Raw genomic sequence first — 24156 nt, forward strand, 5'->3', positions numbered from 1 at the left:
CCACACATGGGAAAAATTTTAATGGGAGATTCTAGAGGCCAAAATAAGACGAAAATCAAGAATATAAATTTCTTGACTGAGGCTTCGTTAAAAAGTTATTAACAATTAAATTCAAAAATTTCAAATCGTTCTAAAAAAATTATTTTCGGTTGCAGGGATTAATTACAATCATTTTTAGTCAGTAGACATACCGTCGAAATCCTAACCGTTTTCGAGAAAAATATTCCTAATCGAAAATGTAATTTATGGACAGAAATGTTTCTCGAAAATTTCATGGGAATCTTTAAAATGTCATAACTTCTGAACGGATTGGAGGATTTTAATGTTTCGAAATGCAAATAACGCGTATTTTAGCGAAGAATATGTAGAAATTCTGACAATATTGAAAAAGTTGTTCCTTGATCCTGTAAAGTGAAAAAAACCCCAGAAAAATGGTCCAATTTTCAAACAACCATAACTCCTACAATAGTGAATATATTTTAATGAAACTTTTTTCTGAAGTAGAGTTCATAGATACCTATAAAAAAGTATTACACAACTTTTTGATAGGGCATCAAACAAAATTACTAAAAATGAAAAATGAATTTTTAAGAAAAATCGATAGAGGGGGGGGGGGCTTAAATTTTTCGGCGAAAATGAAATGTTTCAAATTGTTCTGGAAAAATTATTTTTGGCTGCGGGGGCCAAATGCAATCATTTTTGGTTAATACACATACCCCCGAAATCCTACCCACTTTCTAGAAAAAAATTCGAGAAAGTGTGAAATTTTTCGACGAAATTAAAATATTTCAAATCGTTCTAAAAAAATTATTTTCAGTTGCAGGGGTTAATTACAATCATTTTTAGTCAGTAGACATACCGTCGAAATTCTAATCGTTTTCGAGAAAAATATTCCTAATTGAAAATGTAATTTATGGACAGAAATATTTTTCGAAAATGTCATGCGAATATTTAAAAAGTCATAACTTCTGAACGGATTGGAGGATTTTAATGTTTTGAAATGCAAACAATGCGTATTTTAGCGAAGAATATGTAGAAATTCTGACAATATTGAAAAAGTTGTTCCTTGATCCTGTAAAGTGAAAAAAACCCCAGAAAAATGGTCCAATTTTCAAACAACCATAACTCCTACAATAGTGAATATATTTTAATGAAACTTTTTTCTGAAGTAGAGTTCATAGATACCTATAAAAAAGTATTACACAACTTTTTGATAGGGCATCAAACAAAATTACTAAAAATAAAAAATTAATTTTTAAGAAAAATCGATAGAGGGGGGGGGGGGGCTTAAATTTTTCGGCGAAAATGAAACGTTTCAAATTATTCTGGAAAAATTATTTTTGGCTGCGGGGGCCAAATACAATCATTTTTGGTGAATATACATACCCTCAAAATTCTACTCATTTTCGAGAAAAAAATTCGAGTAGGTGGACAAATTTGTCGACGAAATTAAAATATTTCAAATCGTTCTAAAAAAATTATTTTCAGTTGCAGGGGTTAATTACAATCATTTTTAGTCAGTAGACATACCGTCGAAATTCTAATCGTTTTCGAGAAAAATATTCCTAATCGAAAATGTAATTTATGGACAGAAATGTTTCTCGAAAATTTCATGGGAATCTTTAAAATGTCATAACTTCTGAACGGATTGGAGGATTTTAATGTTTCGAAATGCAAATAACGCGTATTTTAGCGAAGAATATGTAGAAATTCTGACAATATTGAAAAAGTTGTTCCTTGATCCTGTAAAGTGAAAAAAACCCCAGAAAAATGGTCCAATTTTCAAACAACCATAACTCCTACAATAGTGAATATATTTTAATGAAACTTTTTTCTGAAGTAGAGTTCATAGATACCTATAAAAAAGTATTACACAACTTTTTGATAGGGCATCAAACAAAATTACTAAAAATGAAAAATGAATTTTTAAGAAAAATCGATAGAGGGGGGGGGGGGGGCTTAAATTTTTCGGCGAAAATGAAATGTTTCAAATTGTTCTGGAAAAATTATTTTTGGCTGCGGGGGCCAAATGCAATCATTTTTGGTTAATACACATACCCCCGAAATCCTACCCACTTTCTAGAAAAAAATTCGAGAAAGTGTGAAATTTTTCGACGAAATTAAAATATTTCAAATCGTTCTAAAAAAATTATTTTCAGTTGCAGGGGTTAATTACAATCATTTTTAGTCAGTAGACATACCGTCGAAATTCTAATCGTTTTCGAGAAAAATATTCCTAATTGAAAATGTAATTTATGGACAGAAATATTTTTCGAAAATGTCATGCGAATATTTAAAAAGTCATAACTTCTGAACGGATTGGAGGATTTTAATGTTTCGAAATGCAAATAACGCGTATTTTAGCGAAGAATATGTAGAAATTCTAACAATATTGAAAAAGTTGTTCCTTGATCCTGTAAAGTGAGAAAAACCCTAGAAAAATGGTCCAATTTTCAAACGACCATAACTCCTGCAATAGTGAATATATTTCAATGACACTTTTTTCTGAAGTAGGGCTCATGGGTAGCTGCAAAAAAATATTAGACAACTTTTCTGTACATCGCCAACCAAATTTATTAAAAATGAAATTTTAAGAAAAATCGACAGGGGGTAGATGCCTAAATTTTTCGGCGAAAAAAATAATTTCAAATCGTTCTGAAAAAATTATTTCTAGGTTCTGGGATCAATTACAATCATTTTTGGTCATTAGACATACCCTCGAAATCGTAGCCATTTTTGAGAAAAAAATTCGAGAAGGTGCTGAAATTTTTCGACAAAATTAAAAAATTTCAAATCGTTCTGGAAAAATTATTTTCGGTTGAGGGGATCAATTACAATGATTTTTGGTGAATACAGATACCCCCGAAATCCTACTCACTTTCGAGAAAAAAATTCATGTAGGTGCTGAAATTTTTCGACAAAATTAAAAAATTTCAAATCGTTCTGGAAAAATTATTACCGGTTGAGGGGATCAATTACAATAATTTTTGGTCAATACACATACCCCCGAAATCCTACGTACTTTCGAGAAAAAAATTCTTTACCGAAAATATGCCGTGTGGCCGGAAATATTTCTATAACTTTTTAATGAAGCCTCAATCAACAAATTAGTATCCTTGATTTTCGTCTTATTTTGGCCTCTAGAATCTCCCATTAAAATTTTTCCCAGGGATGGTCGAACACCCTGTATATGAAATTAACAATTACATATTTTGCAACAGTTTTGAACAATAGGTAAATGGAAATATAATTTATGATAGGACTGAGCCGAGCACTTTAGTCACTGGATATAGTACGGTGAAAAACGACCGTTTGAAGAGCAGGTTTGCCAAGGCCCACCTACACACTGATCAGGATACCGACCTTTCAAAGATATCCTCTCTCGTCATCCACACTTACACTGAACGTGCGTGTTCGTTGCGGGTAGTCATGAGCACATGCTCTGTCAAAGCGCTCATTTTTTGTTCAGTATACTACACTTTAGTGTATATACAAGCATATGCATTCTGAATATTTCATGTATACAGGGTGCCCGTTTACTAATGGCAATCCCTTTAACACTAGAACTACCGACAATTATAGTGTATTTATTTGTTCCAAAGAAATTAAAACGGTAGATGCTTGAATAAATCTATAATGCAATGGAAATAAGTGTTTATTCTCTTATAGAAAACCACAGTAAAATTGCAAAAACCCAGTCGAGTTTTGTAACAATTTTTAATAGAAATTAGTTCTGGTATTAAGGAGTGATTCCAAATTTTATTTTTACTTTTTTACTACCTGATTTATAAAGAAGGTATTGCAATCAAAAGTATTCTTTCACTTAGACTGTACAACTGTAGCGATAATTTGATAAAACAAGAATTTTTAATTTGTTTTGAAGCGTATTTTAAACGTTACAACTTTTTCTTGATAATCATGATTTTTGCAGTCTTATGACTCAATTTTATTTGTTTTGATTGAATCGTTATTTTCAATGAGTGTTGAATCGAAAATTATTTCAAAGAAAAACAATTAAAAATTTACTCTCGATATATTAAAATAATTCTAAATACTCACGTTTGCATTCGTGCGCGTTTGTAGTTGTAGCACGACCCCATGGAGCATCGTTGTAAAATGGTAAACACTCGTTGCAATCTGGACCTGCGGTATTATGTTCGCACCTATAAAGAATAATTATCGTGGGCATTTTAAAAAACATAATTCTGCTTTGACATTATCTGTCGATTAAAAAAGAGGCCATTTTTAAATTTGCTTTATAAATGAACCAACAATAACTTCTTTATCTTTAATAAATATAAGGATATTCAATTAATTAACTTCTTAATCGTGTCAATAAAATAAATGAATTAATAAATAATCAAAATACTATTTTATTAATAGGATAAAATTTATTAAATTTAATTTTATAATTATTAATGATTGGTATAAAATATAAAATTAAAATAGATTTTTTATCGAATATGATATTTAATAATAATTTTACTCTACTTGATCGTATATAATTAAATAAAAAATATAAAAATATTTATAATTAATAAATAATTAATAATTTAATAAATTTAAATAATTTAAATAGCTTAAATAAAAAATGTAATATATTTATTGTAAAGTAAATATATATTAATCTATAATTTATTTTTTTTTCTTTCATAATGAAATGTTAAAATGGTAACACGAAAAATAACGACAATTAAATAAAAACGGATCGCAAATCTGTAATTATTTTTTTTCAGGATTATGAACTTTTTATTTAAAGAAGATCGAAATATTGAAATTTACTGTTAATTTATCGAAAATTATTGAAATTTTATTTATTTTATACAAAACATTCATAAATAAGTTAAAATAATAAGTTATATTCCTACAATTGTTAAATTCCAATGATCAATACATCAATACAATAAATATTTAAGTTATTAACATTTTTCTAAAGTACAAGAATTCTAAAAATAATCTCACACAATGCGCTTGGCCGAAATTGTAATAATATTTTATGAGAAAATAGTTACTTTCTGCAATTTTTATTGTTTTACGGGGTAGAATGGAAAGGAAAAAATTTAACCTTGAATTTCGAAATGAATAACTTAATTTGTAAAATTAACAACGCTACAAATATTGTTGTTTACTCTGCTATATTCTTATATAGCTTTACTCTGCTTGTGTTCTAATTTAAATCAAAATATATTTGCAATATAAATATGTAGTACGTTTTAATCGATCGATATATGTTTGTAAATTAGAATCTCGATTATTGCAACCTTGATTATCAATGTACCATTCTTCCACGAAAAGAAGGCACAATGTGTTTGCATCCCCACTCCTGGTGCTGTCCGCTGACTCATAGGTATTGGTCGAAAATGGTGACGAAGATCGGTGACAACCAATCAGCGGACTGCAGCGAAAGTGGGGATGTAAACACGCTGTGTTTTCTTCTCGTGAAAGCACGATATAGTATACATATACAGAGTGAGGCATAAATTAATCCCCATGATGTTACAGCCCCTTTAATCAGTATTTAACCAACAAGAAATTGCAGTTGCCTAAATTTAAAAATAAATTGATTTTCGATAAAAAATTAAGGTTATATTTTCAAATGAAACTAGGTATTTTTAACTTGATAGTATTGTAAGCGACGTCGAGACGAATTCAACGACCTGATACACTATGACCTTCAGATGACATTGAAAGAAAAACTGCCATGCATAAACAAAACATAACCTAAATCCTATGAAGACTACCTAATGTTTTCCAATGCAAGATCGAAATGTAAAAGTCTTCCTAAATTTAAAATCGTTTTGGAATTTTATCAATTCGTTACAGAAATCTAAGTCATCTGCCTCTTATTATGCTTATAAGGATAATATATTGAAGGACAATTTATCGGTGGCGAATGCCTTTGCTGAATTTTTTGAATCTGTATATTCAGAGGATACTGTTCATAATAATTCTACTGATTTCGATTACCCCTCTAATATAAATATTTCTAACCTTTCTCTTGATATTGATGAAATATTTACATGTATTAACGAACTCAAAAATAATTGTGGTTCAGGATATGACAATATTCCTCCCATATTTTTTAAATCATATAATTTTATTATGTCCGGAGTCTTATGGTTAATATTTAATAAATCTCTATCTGCCAGCATCTTTCCTAAATTATGTAAGTTATGTTTAATTAAGCCAATTCCTAAATCTACTAACTCAACGTCAATTTCAAACTTTAGACCTATCAGTACTCGTAATGTCGTGCTTAAGATTATGGAAAACTTAATTAGACGTAAACTATCATTTCTTTACAAAGGCATCATCATTGATAACCTCGTGGAGTATCATTATTATTTGACTAATTGCATGGATGGAGACATGCAGGTTGATACTGTTTACGCTGACTTTTCTAAAGCCTTTGATTCTATTAATCATTCAATCTTAATGTTCAAATTAAAGGCATTAGGAATAAACTGTATGCTTCCTTGGCTATGCAGTTTTTATCAGATAGAGTTCAAATAGTTAAATTCAATAATAATTACTCAAGAGAAATTAATGTTACATCTGGTGTTCCGCAAGGTTCACATTTAGGATCTCTTCTATTTATAATATATATTAATGACATTTCTAAGGTATCCCAACACTCTAAATTTGTATTATATGCCAATGATCTTAAGATATATAAATGATAATCAGCAAAATGCTCAATCAATTCAAGATGACCTTTATAGGCTTCAGAATTGGTGTTCACTAAATAAATTATCCCTCAATTTAGCTAAGTGCCATATTGTTAAGTTTAGTAATAAGAAAAATATAGTTTATAATTATACTCTAGGTGGCATCGAACTAACCTTGCTTAATCATGTTAAAGATCTTGGTATAACTTTCTCCTCTAACTTATCTTTCGAAGTTCATTATGAAAAAATTATTTTGCATAGTCTCTGCTCTCTGGGACTTATTCGTAGGATTTCCAGATACTTTAGTAAAACTAATACACTTAAAATCTTATATTGTGCTTTGACGAGACCTATTCTAGAATATGGCAGCATAATTTGGTCTCCTTATTGCAAAACATACATCGACAACATTGAGAGAGTTCACACAAATTTGTTCGTCTTGTTCCTAGGCATAGTGGGAGTCCCATGCCTCTTGAATCGCATAATTATGATGACTTACTTATTAACACTAATCTTCAAACACTGCATAGTAGAAGAAAAATCGCAGATATGTTTGTAAGTAAAGTAATCGAAGGTCATATTTCATGTTCAACGATTACTCAATTGTTTCCGTTGCATGTACCATCTAAATATTTAAGAAATCACTTTCTATTTTACTCTGAAAGTTACCGCAGAACGTTTGGATCTCAGAACTGTGTAAATAGAATGATTAATAATGCATATTTTGTACACACTAAAACAGAGTTAATTGAACAATCCTTAGAAAGTCTAAAATTATCCTTGCAACATATTTTAAATTAATTTATTTTTGTTAAATTCCCTAAGCGATAATGTTCGACTATGTAAAATCCACATCTGTAGTTTCTTACATATTACATCTTTGTACTGAAGGGTTGTAATCCTGTTAATAAATGAATAATAATAATAATAACCTAACCCAGATTTGGGTTATAGTGTAGCAGATCGTTGAATTCGTCTCGTTTTGTTTAAAAATATAACAGTGACCTTCATTTTTTTTATTGAAGATCAATTTGTTTTTAAATTTAAGCAACTGCAATTTCTTGTCAATTAAATACTGATTAACTTCAATAGAAAACAGTTTTTAGTGAGATCATCGAAACTGAAAAATTGTGAAGACTAATTTGTTGTAATAATCAGGGTTGTAACAATCGAGGTTCTAGTTTACAAACATATATCGATTTATATCGCAATGTATTTTGATTTAAATTAGAATACAAAACAGTACGCAGAGCGTGCAAAAATATTTGTCGCGACTTTTACAAATGAGGTTATTAATTTCAAAATTCAAGGTTAAACCTTTCCCTTTCCATTCTACCCCTCCAAACAATAAAAATTGCAGAAAGCAATTATTTTCACATAAAATATTACAATTTTGGCCAAGTGCATGAGATTGCTTTTAGAATTCTTGTATTTTAGAAAAATGCGAATAACTTAAATATTTATTGTATTGATGTATCGATCATTGGAATTTAACAATTGTAAGATTATATCTTTCTTTTATTATTTTAACTTATTCATGAACGAGATGTTTTGTATATTTTATTAATATTTATTTATTCTTTTATGAAGTAATCAACGAGCAAAAAAAAAATTGGTTTCGTATTTGGTTTAATATTTATAAATTAGCTCACCTACACACTCTTCGAATTCTTCCATCTACACTGGTACTGTTTACACATTCCCCAGCATGGCCGTTGCAGGCACAACGTGCTCCAACGGCGACGTCAGCGATCGCGTAGTAATAAGATTTCAATACGTGATCATCGCCAAACACTTCGTCTCCAAACGTGTTTTGCCTGTCCAGAGTAATTCTTAAATCGGTTGCTTGTACCCATTCCTTGAAACGAGAGCAACGTTCGCCATTTATTCTTAAACAATTTTAACAGATTCTCAAATGCACGTAAATTCCGTTTTCGTAAACAATAATTAAACATACCGACAGTAGCAATCTCAGATGCAAATTTTAAATGAATTATATTGTGTTGCTGCAGAGATTCTTGTGAATCTCTCGTTAAAAAAACGAAGCACCATTTTAATATCGAGGAATCTGTTTATTCAAATGTTATTCAAATGTAAGTTGGTTTAATCGATGAATAAAATGTTAAAAAGTTTTTTCGAAAATTATTAATCGATATTAACACTAGATTTACGGAAGCCGTCAATTTGACGGATGTCAGATTCCATATTTAAAATTGCAGAGCGCGTAAATATTATTTTTTAACAACTTATGTTGAATTTGTTTGATGCAATGACATGAATACATATTCTAATTAAAAGAAAAATCGTATTTTAAGGTAATCGCCAACGTGAAAGGTATCAATAAATATACGTGCGATCAATGCCCGTAAATCTAGTGTTAAAAAGCGTTTATATTTTGATATTTCGAATTGTTGTGTAATTGACACTAAATAATTTTAATAAATTTTAGCAAGAAATATAGTTTTATAATAAGAATTAAGAATACGAGTAATACCATTTTAATATCGAGGAATCTGTTTATTCAAATGTTATTCAAATGTAAGTCGTTTTAATCGACGAATAAAATGTTAAAAAATTTCTTTGAAAATTATTAATCAATATTAAAAAGCGTTTATTATTCTGATACTTCGAATTGTTGTTTAACTGACACTAAATAATTTTGATTTTTAGCAAGAAATATAGTTTTATAATAATAATTGAAAATGCAAGTAACACCATTTTAATATCGAGGAATCTGTTTATTCAAATGTAATTCAAATGTAAGTCGTTTTAATTCACGAATAAAATGTTAAAAAATTTTTTCGAAAATTATTAATTGATATTAAAAAGCGTTTATTATTGTGATATTTCGAATTGTTATTTAACTAACACTAAATAATTTTAATAAATTGTAGCAAAAAATATAGTTTTATAATAATAATTGAGAATGCGATTAAAAACAATATTTTGTTTAAAACTGTTTGTTCGAATACATGTGTCCATTAATTTTGTATATTAAATTTTTATTTAAGTTTTCTTTAAAATAAAATATGGAATTTTTGAATTCAAGGTACCATTTTTAGATTAGGTAAACTATTCAAACATATAGTTAAGAGTCACAGTTTCATTTAGATTGAAAACGTAATTCAGTTATTGTAGTTAATTAATTAAGTAAATAAGTTACGATAAAGAAAATTTTTTTCAGCAAGCAAGGGTTGAGAAGTTTTAACAACATATCAGTTTCGATGAATGCATATGGATGGTTGATTAATTTTCAGAAAATTAAAACTTATGTTAAATGTACTAAATTCTATTTTTTTTTTTTAATATTCAAACCATGCGATAAAACTGCACGATGCAAATAAAAAAAATGTATGCAATATAGTGATGAAAGTTGGAGTCATAAAGTTAAAAATCTTCATCTACTATCGTAAAGATATACATACTTATTAGTGGTAAAAATACCAATCAATAATAGATTAAAAAGACTTTATGTTTCTTACATTTGCACGAATACACTCGTACAATTTACTGTTTAAAACATAATGTTATGTTTTAAGAAAAACAAAATTCGTTAAAAATTGAACCATAAGAATATGTTTTGTTTTAATAAAAACAAATTTCATTAAAAATTCAACTATAAGAATATATTTTTTTTTAATAAAAACAAATTTCATGAAAAATTGAACCATGAGAATGTTTTTTTTTTTTTAATAAAAACAAATTTCGTTAAAAATTGAACCATAAGAATATGTTCCGTTTTAATAAAAACAAATTTCATTAAAAATTGAATCATGAGAATATGTTTCGTTTTAATAAGAATGAATTTCGTTAAAAATTGAACCATGAGAATATATTTTGTTTTAATAAAAACAAATTTCATTCAAAATTGAACCAAGAGAATATGTTTTGTTTTAATAAAAATGAATTTGGTTAAAACTTGAACCATACGAATATGTTTCGTTTTAATAAAAACAAATTTCATTAAAAATTGAAACATAAGATTATGTTTTGTTTAATGAACTATGATAAAAATTGTTTAAATTGTAAAATTATAAGTCAATTTATATTTTGCAGAGGGTCCGCAAAAATAATAGAAAATATTAGGTCCAGAGTACGAGGTTGAATAACCAAAACCAAAATATATTACACTTATTCAACAAACATAAATTATCCAAAAAGTATTTTACTTGAAATATCCGAAATAATGTCCAAGATGTTCGACCAACCCTGGGAAAAATTTTAATGGGAAATTCTAGAGGCCAAAATAAGACGAAAATCAAGAATACCAATTTGTTGATGGAGGCTCCATTAAGAAGTTACTAACGTTTAGAGTTCCGCCTATAATGAATTTTTTTCTCGGAAAATGCGTAGGAATTCGAGGATATGTCTAATGACCAAAAATGATTATAATCGACCCATGCAACCGAAAATAATTTTTCCAGAACGATTTGAAATTTTTTAGGCACCTACCCCCTGTCGATTTTTTTAAAAAATTCTTCTTTTATTTTTAGTAATTTTGTTTAACGGCCTACAGAAAAGTTGTCTAATACTGTTTTGCAGGTACCCATGCGCTCTACTTCAAAAAAAAGTTTCATTGAAATATATTCACTATTGCAGGAGTTATGGTCGTTTGAAAATTGGACCATTTTTATGGGGTTTTCTCACTTTACGGAGTCAAGGAACAACTTTTTCAATATTGTTAGAATTCCTACACATTCTTCGCCAAAATGCGCGTTGTTTACCGCTTGAAACATTAAAATCCTCCCATCCGTTCAGAAGTTATGACGTTTTAAAGATTCGAAAGAAATTTTCGAATGACATTTCTGGTTTGAAATTATATTTTCGGTAAGGAATTTTTTTCTCGAAAATGGGTAGAATTTCGGGGGTATGTGTAATAACCAAAAATAATTGTAACCGACCCTTGCAACCGAAAATAATTTTTCCAGAACGATTGGAAATTTTTTTTGGGCACCTATCCCCTGTCGATTTTTCTTAAAAATTCATTTTTCATTTTTAGTAATTTTATTTGACGCCCTATCGAAAAGTTGTCTAATACTTTTTTGTAGGTACCCATGAGCTCTACTTCAGAAAAAAGTGTCATTGAAATATATTCACTATTGCAAGAGTTATGGTCGTTTGAAAATTGGACCATTTTTCTAGGGCTTTTCGGACTTTACAGGATCAAGGAACGACTTTTTCAATATTCTTAAAATTTCTACATATTCTTCGCTAAAATACGCGTTATTTGAATTTCGAAACATTAAAATCCTTCAATCCGTTCAGAAGTTATGATATTTTAAAGATACGCATGAAATTTCGGGGCAACATTTCTAACCTTACATTATATTTTTGGAAAAGAATTTTTTTCTCGAAAATGGCTAGGATTTCAGAGGTATGTATATTCACCAAAAATGATTGTAATTGACCTCCACAACCTAAAATAATTTTTTTAGAACGATTTGACAATTTTTTTTTCGCCGAAAAATTTCAACACCTACCTGAATTTTTTTCTCGAAAATGAGTAGGATTTCGGAGGTATGTATATTAACCAAAAATGATTGTATTTGGCCTTCGCAGCCAAAAATAATTTTTCCATAATAATTTGAAACGTTTCAATTTCACCGAAAAATTTAGGAACCTACCCTCCTGTCGATTTTTCTTAAAAATTCATTTTTCATTTTTAGTAATTTTGTTTGACGGCCTATCGAAAAGTTGTCTAATACTTTTTTGTAGGTACCCATGAGCTCTACTTCAGAAAAAAGTGTCATTGAAATATATTCACTATTGCAGGAGTTATGGCTGTTTGAAAATTGGACCATTTTCATGGGGTTTTTTTAACTTTACGAGGTCAAGGAACAACTTTTTCAATATTGTTAGAATTCCTACATATTCTTCACTAAGATACACGTTATTTGCATTTCGAAACATTAAAATCCTCCAATCCGTTCAGAAATTATGATATTTTAAAGATTCGCATGAAATTTCGGGGCAACATTTCTAACCTCACATTATACTTTTGGAAAAGAATTTTTTTCTCGAAAATGGCTAGGATTTAGAAATTTTTTAATTTAATTTTTTAATAACTTTTTAACGAAGCCTCAGTCAACAAATATATATTCTTGATTTTCGTCTTATTTTGGCCTCTAGAATCCCCCATTACAATTTTTCCCAAGGTTGGTCGAACACCCTGTATAAGGATATTCAATTAATTAACTTCCTAATCGTGTTAATAAAATAAATGAATTAATAAATAATCCAAATATTATTTTGTTAATAGGATAAAATTTACTACATTTAATTTTATAATTATTAATGATTGGTATAAAATATAAAATTAAAATAGATTTTTTATCGAATATGGTATTTAAGAATAATTTTACTGTACTTGATCGTATATAATTAAATAAAAAATATCAGTACCGAACCGATTTTGTACACCGAAATTTCAGCTTTTTCCATTTAGTCGTAGTCAATGGCGAAAGAATTGGGTTCATACCTGCAACGCCGTATTAGTTTCGAAGTAGTAAGCCGAAGGTCGACCTTCCAGAGTCGAATATGCGACGGTGCCCTTTGTCAAGGGTGATATATCGGAATATTCCGAGGTACACAGCACCCTCGTGTCGTCCCCTTCCACAGTCTCCTTCGAATCCGGTAAGCCATAATTATCTCTGCAAGTCGCGGAATAAAACTGATAAGGCTCCCATGGTGACTCCTCGTTCCTCCTCTTGTAGATGCCCCAGCTTTCCGGACGTGGCGACTCGAAAAGCACTCGAACGTACGTTATATCGAATGTCTTGTCTACAATCATTTTCGTTTAAAAGAGAAGTGAAACCAGGAGATATCAATTAAAACACAGTCTAACTCTGTCATAACAAGCAACCAAAGAATCTACAAAATTCATTGTATCAGTAATCAGTTAAATATTTTTAAAAAAATTTCAATAACTCTGTGACTAAAAATCCATTTCAGAAACAAAATAAATATCATAGAAAGAAAATAATACATTTATTATACGATTACGATCTCATCCATTGTCATTATAACCAAGTTCGACTGTATTTACCACGTTAAAGTCGATATTCATATCGCATTAAAAATATAGTTGCAAATGAATTGCTTTAAATTGTACATAGTAAGGAATATCAAAATTACTGAGAAAAAACGAATTCCACGCCACTGATGTTTCCCTACAATATCCGTTTGAACGAGAAACAAAGAGAAATTATAAATTATTTGCTTCGCACAGTTTAAGTTTATTCATATTTATTTCTTAATATGATCGTAGAGTTCGTGAATATGAAGAATTTAATAAATATCGAACGGAAAGTAATGGGTTCTACGCCATTGCAATTCTCGACTGTGAAGCCAGCGGGGTGTAAGTGGCTGATTCTTTCGTGAATGAACATGTGGCGCGCAGACGGAGATTCTACACACTTCCCACTTTTAAAAAAGATCTACTATTGGTTGTTTCGTAATAGGAAATATTACTCTTAAGGATCTGACAACGATCCTAACGGAATTTAATATGCAAAGGCGTTCGTAGTACCGAGGCAGAGTTCAGATTATTTTCTAACGGCACACGCTATTAGCGGATTCCAAAGATGCAACGTTCGCATTCCCAGAACAAAGGTTAAGTTCGTCGCGCTAGTAAAATGTTATTTGTGCGTAGAGAACGACTATATTACAATTTAACTTGTACAATTACACAGTATTCTCGAATAAATAATTCAATTGTAATAGATAGAAATTATTTGCAAGTAGGAAACGATTTCTCTATATTACGATTAAACTTGTACAATTGCAAGTTTAATTTGTAATTTCGAATGACAAATTTAATTAACGGTAGATAAAAATCGAAGGAAATTTTTAAATCGATCGATAAGTAACGTTTAAACAGAAAAGCTCCACGGTTGAAAAATAAAATATTCACGCTCGAACTCCGTGCCTCGCTTGTCTGTCTTCATCGTTCGCGTTCCGAGAATTATCTCATCGCGCACACATCCTGATAGATAAGGATGTAAAATGGAAAAAGAAGACGAGATGCCGTGGGAGAAAGAGACAAACATCGGGGACGTGTTAAAAGTTCATCGCGGCTACCGATGAATGAACCATTCGTTTTTTCTATCTACGATTATGAGATTCCACGAGTTTATCTATTCTAATTCTACGAAGAACGCGATCGGTGTCACCTAAACATAATAATAAAACGCATTGTCCGTACGAACCGCATCTGTTTATACAGAACTGCATCTATTATAATTACGACGCCATATTAAATATTTCAAAATTGTTGACACTCAGGGACAGAAAAATAATTTCTGATCTTATATTTTTATTTAAAGTTTATAACAATTTTATCGTACGTCCTAATATTTGGTATTTCATCGATTTCAATATGGCGGTTTGAACTTATTCATTTATTTTTTATGCTTCGTGCAAAATAAAATAACATTGAACGGTCAGAAATAATTTATATTTCTTTTTAGTGTTTCGGTGAAAAATCAATAAATTTTTATTTTCTCATTTAACACGTTCATTGCTATATTAATATACTATTCATATATATTAATTTTGATTTTCGACCATTGTAATCTACATAACCTAAAATTAGTTTCAATACTCATTTTCGTAACCTTGTTAAAATTCACAAACTATTCATATTTACTATATTCTATATATTAATGTACTATTCATTGTATTAATTTTGATTTTAGACCATTGTAAGCTACATAACCTAAAATTTGTTTCAGTACTCATTTCCGTAACCTTGTTAAAATTCACAAACTCTACTCATATTTATTATATTCTATATATTACTTTTGATTTTAGACCATTGTAAGCTACATAACCTAAAATTTGTTTCGGTACTTGTTTTCGTAACTTTGTTAAAATTCATAGATTCTATCCAAATTTATTACATTCCATATATTAATATACTATTCATATATAATAATTTTGATTTTAGACCATTGTAAGCCACATAACCTAAAATTTGTTTCGGTACTTGTTTTCATAACCTTGTTAAAATTCACAAACTCTACTCATATTTATTATATTCTATATATTACTTTTGAATTTAGACCATTGTAAGCTACATAACCTAAAATTTGTTTCGATACTTGTTTTCGTAACCTTGTTAAAATTCATAAATTTTATCCAAATTTATTATATTCCATATATTAATATACTATTCATATATATTAATTTTGATTTTAGACCATTGTAAGCTACATAACCTAAAATTTGTTTCGGCACTCATTTTCGTAACCTTGTTAAAATTCACAAACTCTATTCATATTTATTATATTCTACATATTAATTTTGATTTTAGACCATTTTAAACTACATAACCTAAAATTTGTTTCGATACTTATTTTCGTAACCTTGTTAAAATTCACAAACTCTATTTATATTTACTATATTCTATATATTAATTTTGATTTCAGACCATTGTAAGCTACATAACCTAAAATTAGTTTCAATACTCATTTTCGTAACCTTGTTAAAATTCACAAACTATTCATATTTACTATATTCTATATATTAATGTACTATTCATTGTATTAATTTTGATTTTAGACCATTGTAAGCTACATAACCTAAAATTTGTTTCAGTACTCATTTCCGTAACCTTGTTAAAATTCACAAACTCTACTCATATTTATTATATTCTATATATTACTTTTGATTTTAGACCATTGTAAGCTACATAACCTAAAATTTGTTTCGGTACTTGTTTTCGTAACTTTGTTAAAATTCATAGATTCTATCCAAATTTATTACATTCCATATATTAATATACTATTCATATATAATAATTTTGATTTTAGACCATTGTAAGCCACATAACCTAAAATTTGTTTCGGTACTTGTTTTCATAACCTTGTTAAAATTCACAAACTCTACTCATATTTATTATATTCTATATATTACTTTTGAATTTAGACCATTGTAAGCTACATAACCTAAAATTTGTTTCGATACTTGTTTTCGTAACCTTGTTAAAATTCATAAATTTTATCCAAATTTATTATATTCCATATATTAATATACTATTCATATATATTAATTTTGATTTTAGACCATTGTAAGCTACATAACCTAAAATTTGTTTCGGCACTCATTTTCGTAACCTTGTTAAAATTCACAAACTCTATTCATATTTATTATATTCTACATATTAATTTTGATTTTAGACCATTTTAAACTACATAACCTAAAATTTGTTTCGATACTTATTTTCGTAACCTTGTTAAAATTCACAAACTCTATTTATATTTACTATATTCTATATATTAATTTTGATTTCAGACCATTGTAAGCTACATAACCTAAAATTTGTTTCGGCACTCATTTTCGTAACCTTGTTAAAATTCACAAACTCTATTCATATTTATTATATTCTACATATTAATTTTGATTTTAGACCATTTTAAACTACATAACCTAAAATTTGTTTCGATACTTATTTTCGTAACCTTGTTACAAATCACAAACTATTCATATTTACTATATTCTATAAGTTAATTTTGATTTTAGACCATTATAAGCTACATAACCTAAAATTTGTTTCAGTACTAATTTTCGTAACCTTGTGAAAATTCACAAACTCTATTCATATTTATCATATTCTATATACTAATGGAGATTTTAGACCATTGTAAGCTACATAACCTAAAATTTGTTTCAGTACTAATTTTCGTAACCTTGTGAAAATTCACAAACTCTATTCATATTTATCATATTCTACATATTAATTTTGATTTTAGACCATTGTAAGCTACATAACCTAAAATTTCTTTGAGTACTCATTTTCCTAACCCTTGATAAAATTCACAAACTCTATTCATATTTACTATATTCTATATATTAATTTTGATTTTAGACCATTGTAAGCTACGTAATCTAAAATTTGTTTCGTAACTCATTTTCGTAATCTTGTTAAAATTCAAAAACTCTATTCAAATTTATTTCCCTCCACGTCTGAACATGAGAATTAATTCAAAGTGTTAACTATCGATCATAATCATACCTAAAGGAAGCGTAAGATTAACTTGATTTGGATATTCGATGCCCTCGAACATCGTTTCCGACTGCCACCAGGTCGCGTCGTCGTTGCTATCTTGATCGGTAAGATACTTGGCCGGATGGTCGCCATACCGGCAAATCTCGCAGGACTTCTTTTGTACGTCAGTCTGTTTACAAAATTCTGTAGGCCGATCCTGGCCACACGTGTTCGTCGCTTCCATGAGCACATTGAAAGCTGCGTTCTCGAAAGGTGGTATGCACCTCTATAACACAACACGTTCAAGAACACGTTCCGATTACAAATATTTTTAAATCCTCATCGAGAAGATTAAACAGTCACCTTGATCTGATATACTTTATTTTATCTATTGAAATTACTTTTTTATAAGTAACATTAATAATATCTTTAACACGTTCGCTGTCGGATGAAAACTATAATATTCTCCAAGATTAAAATTTTGATTTCACACCATTGTAAGCTGCATAACCTAAAATTTGTTTCGGTACTTATTTTCGTAATCTTGTTAAAATTCACAAATTCCACCCAAATTTATTCTCCTCGAAATCTTAACTTGAAAATTCATTTTTCTAATATCATAGTGATAAATCCTGTCAAAGTGTTAATATGTAACAGGCTCAAATTTATGAACGGAAAACATGATGAGAATTCTATCTCTTTTTTGTCCAAATTAACGAACTTAATATTAACCGTTACAATAAATTTAAAATCGTAAAATATATGTGCAGGGGTATATGGTATCCTTATAGAGGTTACAAGATTTATTATAGGGACGCTTAAAGTGGGTATTATGCTCGACAATTCGCAGGTAGTTTCATTTTCAGGCAGTCCACGAATAACTTTTGTTAGTAAATCCTTATAAGGACGGCTAAAGCGTCTAGATGGCGCTGCATTTCACACAATTTTTGGGAACTGAATTTAATTAATATAAACTATATAAAGCGTGTACTTTCTCTGTATCATTGACTGTTCGTTATTATTTCGTTGTAGAATAAATAAAACTGTGGCACGTACGATCTAAATGTGAATTTTAACAGAAAATTTTGAAATTCGTACTAACTACAGGGGCGAAACCAGAGGAATGACAATCAACGCCCTCTTTTAAATTCATTTTACATTACACTCTATATTGAGTATACAGTATTAACCTCTTAACGGTCATATTTTTCAGGTTAACCAAGAATTATCAGTTTTCTTTGTTGGATTTGTTTCCAAAAATGCGGTTTTTGTTACTTCCAATGTTGCATTCAACGTACAATTTGAAAGAAAACAAATATTATCGTCCCTTAAACCATTGGATTAAACAAATATCGTTTTTCAAAGCAGTCAGACTCATGAACGTTAAGGGGTTAATAAATAATTAATGTGAATGTTAGACTGAGATAAAAATATTAATAAATAAATTACAGACTTTTAAATCATCCAAGAAAAGATTTAAAAATATATCTTTATGTATCACATTCCACCAAAACAAACTTTCTAGATTCGCCCCTGACTACATGCAAAGTTCAAGTAAAGAATAGAAAAATATTTTGATTGTAATATTCACGCAGAGCCATGCAATTAACTATAAAATAATGAAGTTTGTTGCTTTAATTTTCGAAATTCTTTAACGCTTAGTCCGTTTTATCTTCTCATGCCTATCGTTAAAACTTGATATTCCAACCTCACTTTGATAACCCAATGTAGTAATATCCTACAAAAAAAAGTCGAAACTACGATGACTAAGAGTAAACAGGAGCCTATTCCTGATCATATTTATTTTTCTAGTATTCTTACGTAGTTATTTATACTTTCAAACAAGAGAGTAAAAGACTTCAAAAAAAATCGAAATATCAGCCAGCGATTATCGATACAAAAATTAAACATGATATACAGGATGTTCGGCCACCTCTGGGAAAAATTGTAATGGGGGTTTCTAGAGGCCAAAATAAGACGAAAATCAAGAATACCAATTTGTTAATAGAGGCATCGTTAAAAAGTTATTAACGTTTAAAATTCCGCTCGTACTGATTTTTTTCCTCGAAAATGCGCAAGATTTCGGGGGTATGTCTATTCACCAAAAATGATTGTAATTGGCTCCCACAGATAACAATATTTTTTTCAGAACGATTTGAAATATTTTAATTTCGTCGAAAAATTTCACACCTTCTCGAATTTTTTTCTAGAAAATGGGTAGGATTTCGAGGGTATGTGTAATGACCAAAAATGATTGTAATTGACCCCCGCAATCGAAAATAATTTTTCCAAAACGATTTGAAATTTTTTTTTTCCGTCGAAAAATTTAGACACCAAATTATATTTTCGGTAAGGAATTTTTTTCTCGAAAGAGCATAAGATTTCGTGGATATGTGTAATGAGCAAAAATGATCGCAATTAACCCCTTTAGCTGAATATAATTTTTTTATTATGATTTGAAATTTTTTAATTTCGTCTAAAAATTTCAGTATCTACTCGAATTTTTTTCTCGAAACTGAATAGGATTTCGAATATATGTCTATTCACTAAAAATGCTTGCAATTGACCTCCACAACCGAAAATAATTTTTTCAGAACAATATGAAATATTTTAATTTCGTCGAAAAATTTCACACCTTCTCGAATTTTTTTCTAGAAAATGGGTAGGATTTCGAGGGTATGTGTAATGACCAAAAATGATTGTAATTGACCCCCGCAATCGAAAATAATTTTTTCAGAACAATTTGAAACTTTTTTTTTTCGTCGAATTTAGGCACCAAATTAGATTTTCGGTGAGGAATTTTTTTCTCGAAAGTGCATAAGATTTCGGGGGTATGTGTAATGAGCAAAAATGATCGCAATTAACCCCTTTAACTGAATATAATTTTTTTAGTATGATTTGAAATTTTTTAATTTCGTCTAAAAATTTCAGTATCTACTCGAATTTTTTTCTCCAAACTAAATAGGATTTCGAATATATGTCTATTCACTAAAAATGCTTGCAATTGACCCGTGCAACTAAAAATAATTTTTTTAGAACGATTTGAAATGTCTTAATTTTGTCAAAAAATTTATCTAATTATTGAATTTTTTTCTCGAAACTGGTTAGGATTTCGAGGGTATGTGTAATGACCAAAAATGATTGTAATTAACCCCTTTAACTAAATATAATTTTTTTAGTATGATTTGAAATTTTTTAATTTCGTCTAAAAATTTCAGTATCTACTCGAATTTTTTTCTCGAAACTGAATAGGATTTCGAATATATGTCTATTCACTAAAAATGCTTGCAATTGACCCGTGCAACTAAAAATAATTTTTTTAGAACGATTTGAAATGTCTTAATTTTGTCAAAAAGTTATCTAATTATTGAATTTTTTTCTCGAAACTGGTTAGGATTTCGAGGGTATGTGTAATGATCAAAAATGATTGTAATTGACCCCCGCAATCGAAAATAATTTTTCCAAAACGATTTGAAATTTTTTTTTTCCGCCGAAAAATTTAGGCACCAAATTAGATATTCGGTAAGGAATTTTTTTCTCGAAAGTGCATAAGATTTCGGGGGTATGCATAATGACCAAAAATGATTGTAATTAACCCCCTTAACTAAATATAATTTTTTTAGTATGATTTGAAATTTTTTAATTTCGTCTAAAAAATTCAGTATCTACTCGAATTTTTTTCTCGAAAGTGGGTAGAATTTCAGGGATATGTGTAATGACCAAAAATGATTGCAATGAACCCCTTTAACTAAATATAATTTTTTCAGTATGATTTGAAATTTTTTAATTTCGTCTAAAAATTTCAGTATCTACTCGAATTTTTTTCTCGAAACTGAATAGGATTTCGAATATATGTCTATTCACTAAAAATGCTTGCAATTAACCCCCGAAATCGAAAATAATTTTTTCACAATTCTTTGAAATTTTTGAATTTAATTGTTAATAACTTTTTAACGAAGCCTCCATCAACAAATTTCTTGATTTTCGTCTTATTTTGGCCTCTAGAATCCGCCATTAAATTTTTCCCATGGGTGGCCGAACATTCTGTATATATTAATACCCAAAATATTCCCTATTATTCCCTAGTTTCATAAAATTAACGATAAAGAATTTGCTTCTTCAGGACTATGACACATCATGATGTTATAAATATTGCAAAAAATTCAACAATAAAACGAGTACGAACCTGCGGCTTTCCGGTGTCATCGTAACACTTGTCTTCGTCGCGATTCTTTTGAAATCGACTATACAGTTCATCGGAAGGTTCGGGATCTGCAAGTACCACCACTAACGAGATAGCAACTAGTATCAACATCCTCTTGTGTCTTCCTCGCGTCATATTTGAATTTCGATGACAACTTCTCTTTGTTTTAATGTCAATTCACTTGCTTCAACGGAGACCGGTAATCGAAAACTTCCCCTTTTTCGGGTTTCTTTGAAGGTTAGGGTAAACCACGATTCGGTCCAGCGACAAGAAAATCCGCAACAATAATTTTTACTTTTATCGCCGAGGCTGCATTCCGCGAACGGTTCTTGCCTTCTTATCTATCTAACGTTCGTTAATCTTAATATTAGTCTCCGGAATACTCTTGGTTTATCAAACTTGATACACCGATTTTTTTCTTTTACAAAGTGTACGATTAAAAAGCAACGAAAAGGCAAATTATTCGGCACGATGTGAAGAAAAACTTAACGCGTGGTAGCATTGAAATTTGAATAACAAATAAAATACATAGACTCTCATTCGTAATTCAAAATAAAGTTTTTCCACGTTATTTCACAAATAACGTTCCTTCAAATAATGTTTGTGGACTTGTATGAACCTTAAAAATCTCGACAACTAATATCAACGATACTTCAAAGTGCACAAATCACAAACTGTAATTCGAAGGAACATTTACGAAACGAAATTCAAACGCGAAAACACAATGAATTGCGATGGAAATGAACGAAAAAATCTCGCGTCCCTTGCAAAGGGAACAGTAAGCTCTGCAGGCAATTAACACGATCAGATGATACACAACCAGTGAAAATCGTTTACTTATTTGTCAAATAACAATGCTTACCACCGAGTGTCACGGATTTCTCAAATCAACGGATAAATTTCTTGTTCTAACCTCTTCGAACGATACGAGACTGGGGAATCGTGAGGAAAGGCTCTCTCCGCGCGACGGTACACCGAGAAACTGAACGAGAGGAGTCGCGTGAGTCGTGGGTCGCGAGTGAGGCTTTGGGGAAAGTCGAGTGCGCCGATGGGCTGGCGCTTGTGGTGGTAACACGCCGCCACTCGTGGTAGAAAGTGCAGGCCGCAGGCCTAGAACAGGCTGAGAGAAGCGACGGAACTGCTAAGGTTATACAGGGTGCTCGGCCATCATTTCACCTCTGGGAAAAATTTTAATGGGGGATTCTAGAGGCCAAAATAAGACGAAAATCAAGAATACCAATTTGTTCATAGAGTCTTCGTTAAAAAGTTATTGACAATTAAATTCAAAAATTTCAAATCGTTCTGGATAAAATTACTTTCAGTTGCGGGGATCAATTGCAAGCATTTTTAGTGAATAGACATATATTCGAAATCCTATTCAGTTTTGAGAAAAAAATTCGAGTAGATACTGAAATTTTTAGACGAAATTAAAAAATTTCGAATCATACTAAGAAAATTATATTTAGTTACAGGGGTTAATTACAATCATTTTTGGTAAATACACATATCGCCGAAATCCTAACCAGTTTCGAGAAAAAAATTCAATAATTAGATAAATTTTTTGACAAAATTAAGACATTTCAAATCGTTCTAAAAAAATTATTTTTAGTTGCACGGGTCAATTGCAAGCATTTTTAGTGAATAGACATATATTCGAAATCCTATTCAGTTTCGAGAAAAATATTCGAGTAGATACTGAAATTTTTAGACGAAATTAAGAAATTTCAAATCATACTAAAAAAATTATATTTAGTCAAAGGGGTTAATTGTGATCATTTTTGCTCATTACACATACCCCCGAAATCTTATGCACTTTCGAGAAAAAAATTCCTCACTGAAAATCTAATTTGGTGCCTAAATTTTTCGACGAAAAAAAAAAGTTTCAAATCGTTCTGGAAAAATTATTTTCGTTTGCGGGGGTCAATTACAATTATTTTTGGTGAATAGACATATATTCGAAATCCTATTCAGTTTGGAGAAAATAATTCGAGTAGATACTGAAATTTTTAGACGAAATTAAAAAATTTCTAATCATACTAAAAAAATTATATTTAGTTACAGGGGTTAATTACAAACATATTTGGTCATTACACATATCGCCGAAATCCTAACCAGTTTCGAGAAAAAAATTCAATAAATAGATAAATTTTTTGACAAAATTGAGACATTTCAAATCGTTCTAAAAAAATTATTTTTAGTTGCACGGGTCAATTGCAAGCATTTTTAGTGAATAGACATATATTCGAAATCCTATTCAGTTTCGAGAAAAATATTCGAGTAGATACTGAAATTTTTAG

General features: G+C 29.6%; 2 protein-coding genes across 5 annotated transcripts in view; both read right to left on the minus strand.

The window, feature by feature from the left end:
- The window catches only part of Lanb2 (laminin subunit gamma-1), a 44961-nt gene extending 22020 nt beyond the window's left edge, over positions 1–22941 (minus strand). The window contains exons 1-6 of one of the 4 annotated variants that reach the window (XM_076780086.1): positions 22773–22941; positions 21842–22204; positions 17683–17941; positions 13147–13448; positions 8321–8526; positions 4060–4163 (exon numbers count right to left, since the gene is read on the minus strand). In XM_076780086.1, coding sequence (XP_076636201.1) covers positions 4060–4163; positions 8321–8526; positions 13147–13448; positions 17683–17941; positions 21842–21994 — 1024 coding nt within the window. In that variant the 5' untranslated portion in view covers positions 21995–22204; positions 22773–22941. Of the gene's footprint in view, positions 1–4059; positions 4164–8320; positions 8527–13146; positions 13449–17682; positions 17942–21841; positions 22371–22721 lie in introns of those variants that run through there. The other 3 variants (XM_076780085.1, XM_076780084.1, XM_076780083.1) reach the window with 3 other exon arrangements.
- Positions 1–24156, minus strand: part of LOC143349123 (uncharacterized) — a 73737-nt gene that overhangs the window by 11688 nt on the left and 37893 nt on the right. The gene's annotated exons all lie outside the window — the stretch shown is intronic.

The sequence above is a fragment of the Colletes latitarsis genome, chromosome 12 (assembly GCF_051014445.1).
Source record: "Colletes latitarsis isolate SP2378_abdomen chromosome 12, iyColLati1, whole genome shotgun sequence".
Lineage (NCBI taxonomy): Eukaryota > Metazoa > Arthropoda > Insecta > Hymenoptera > Colletidae > Colletes > Colletes latitarsis.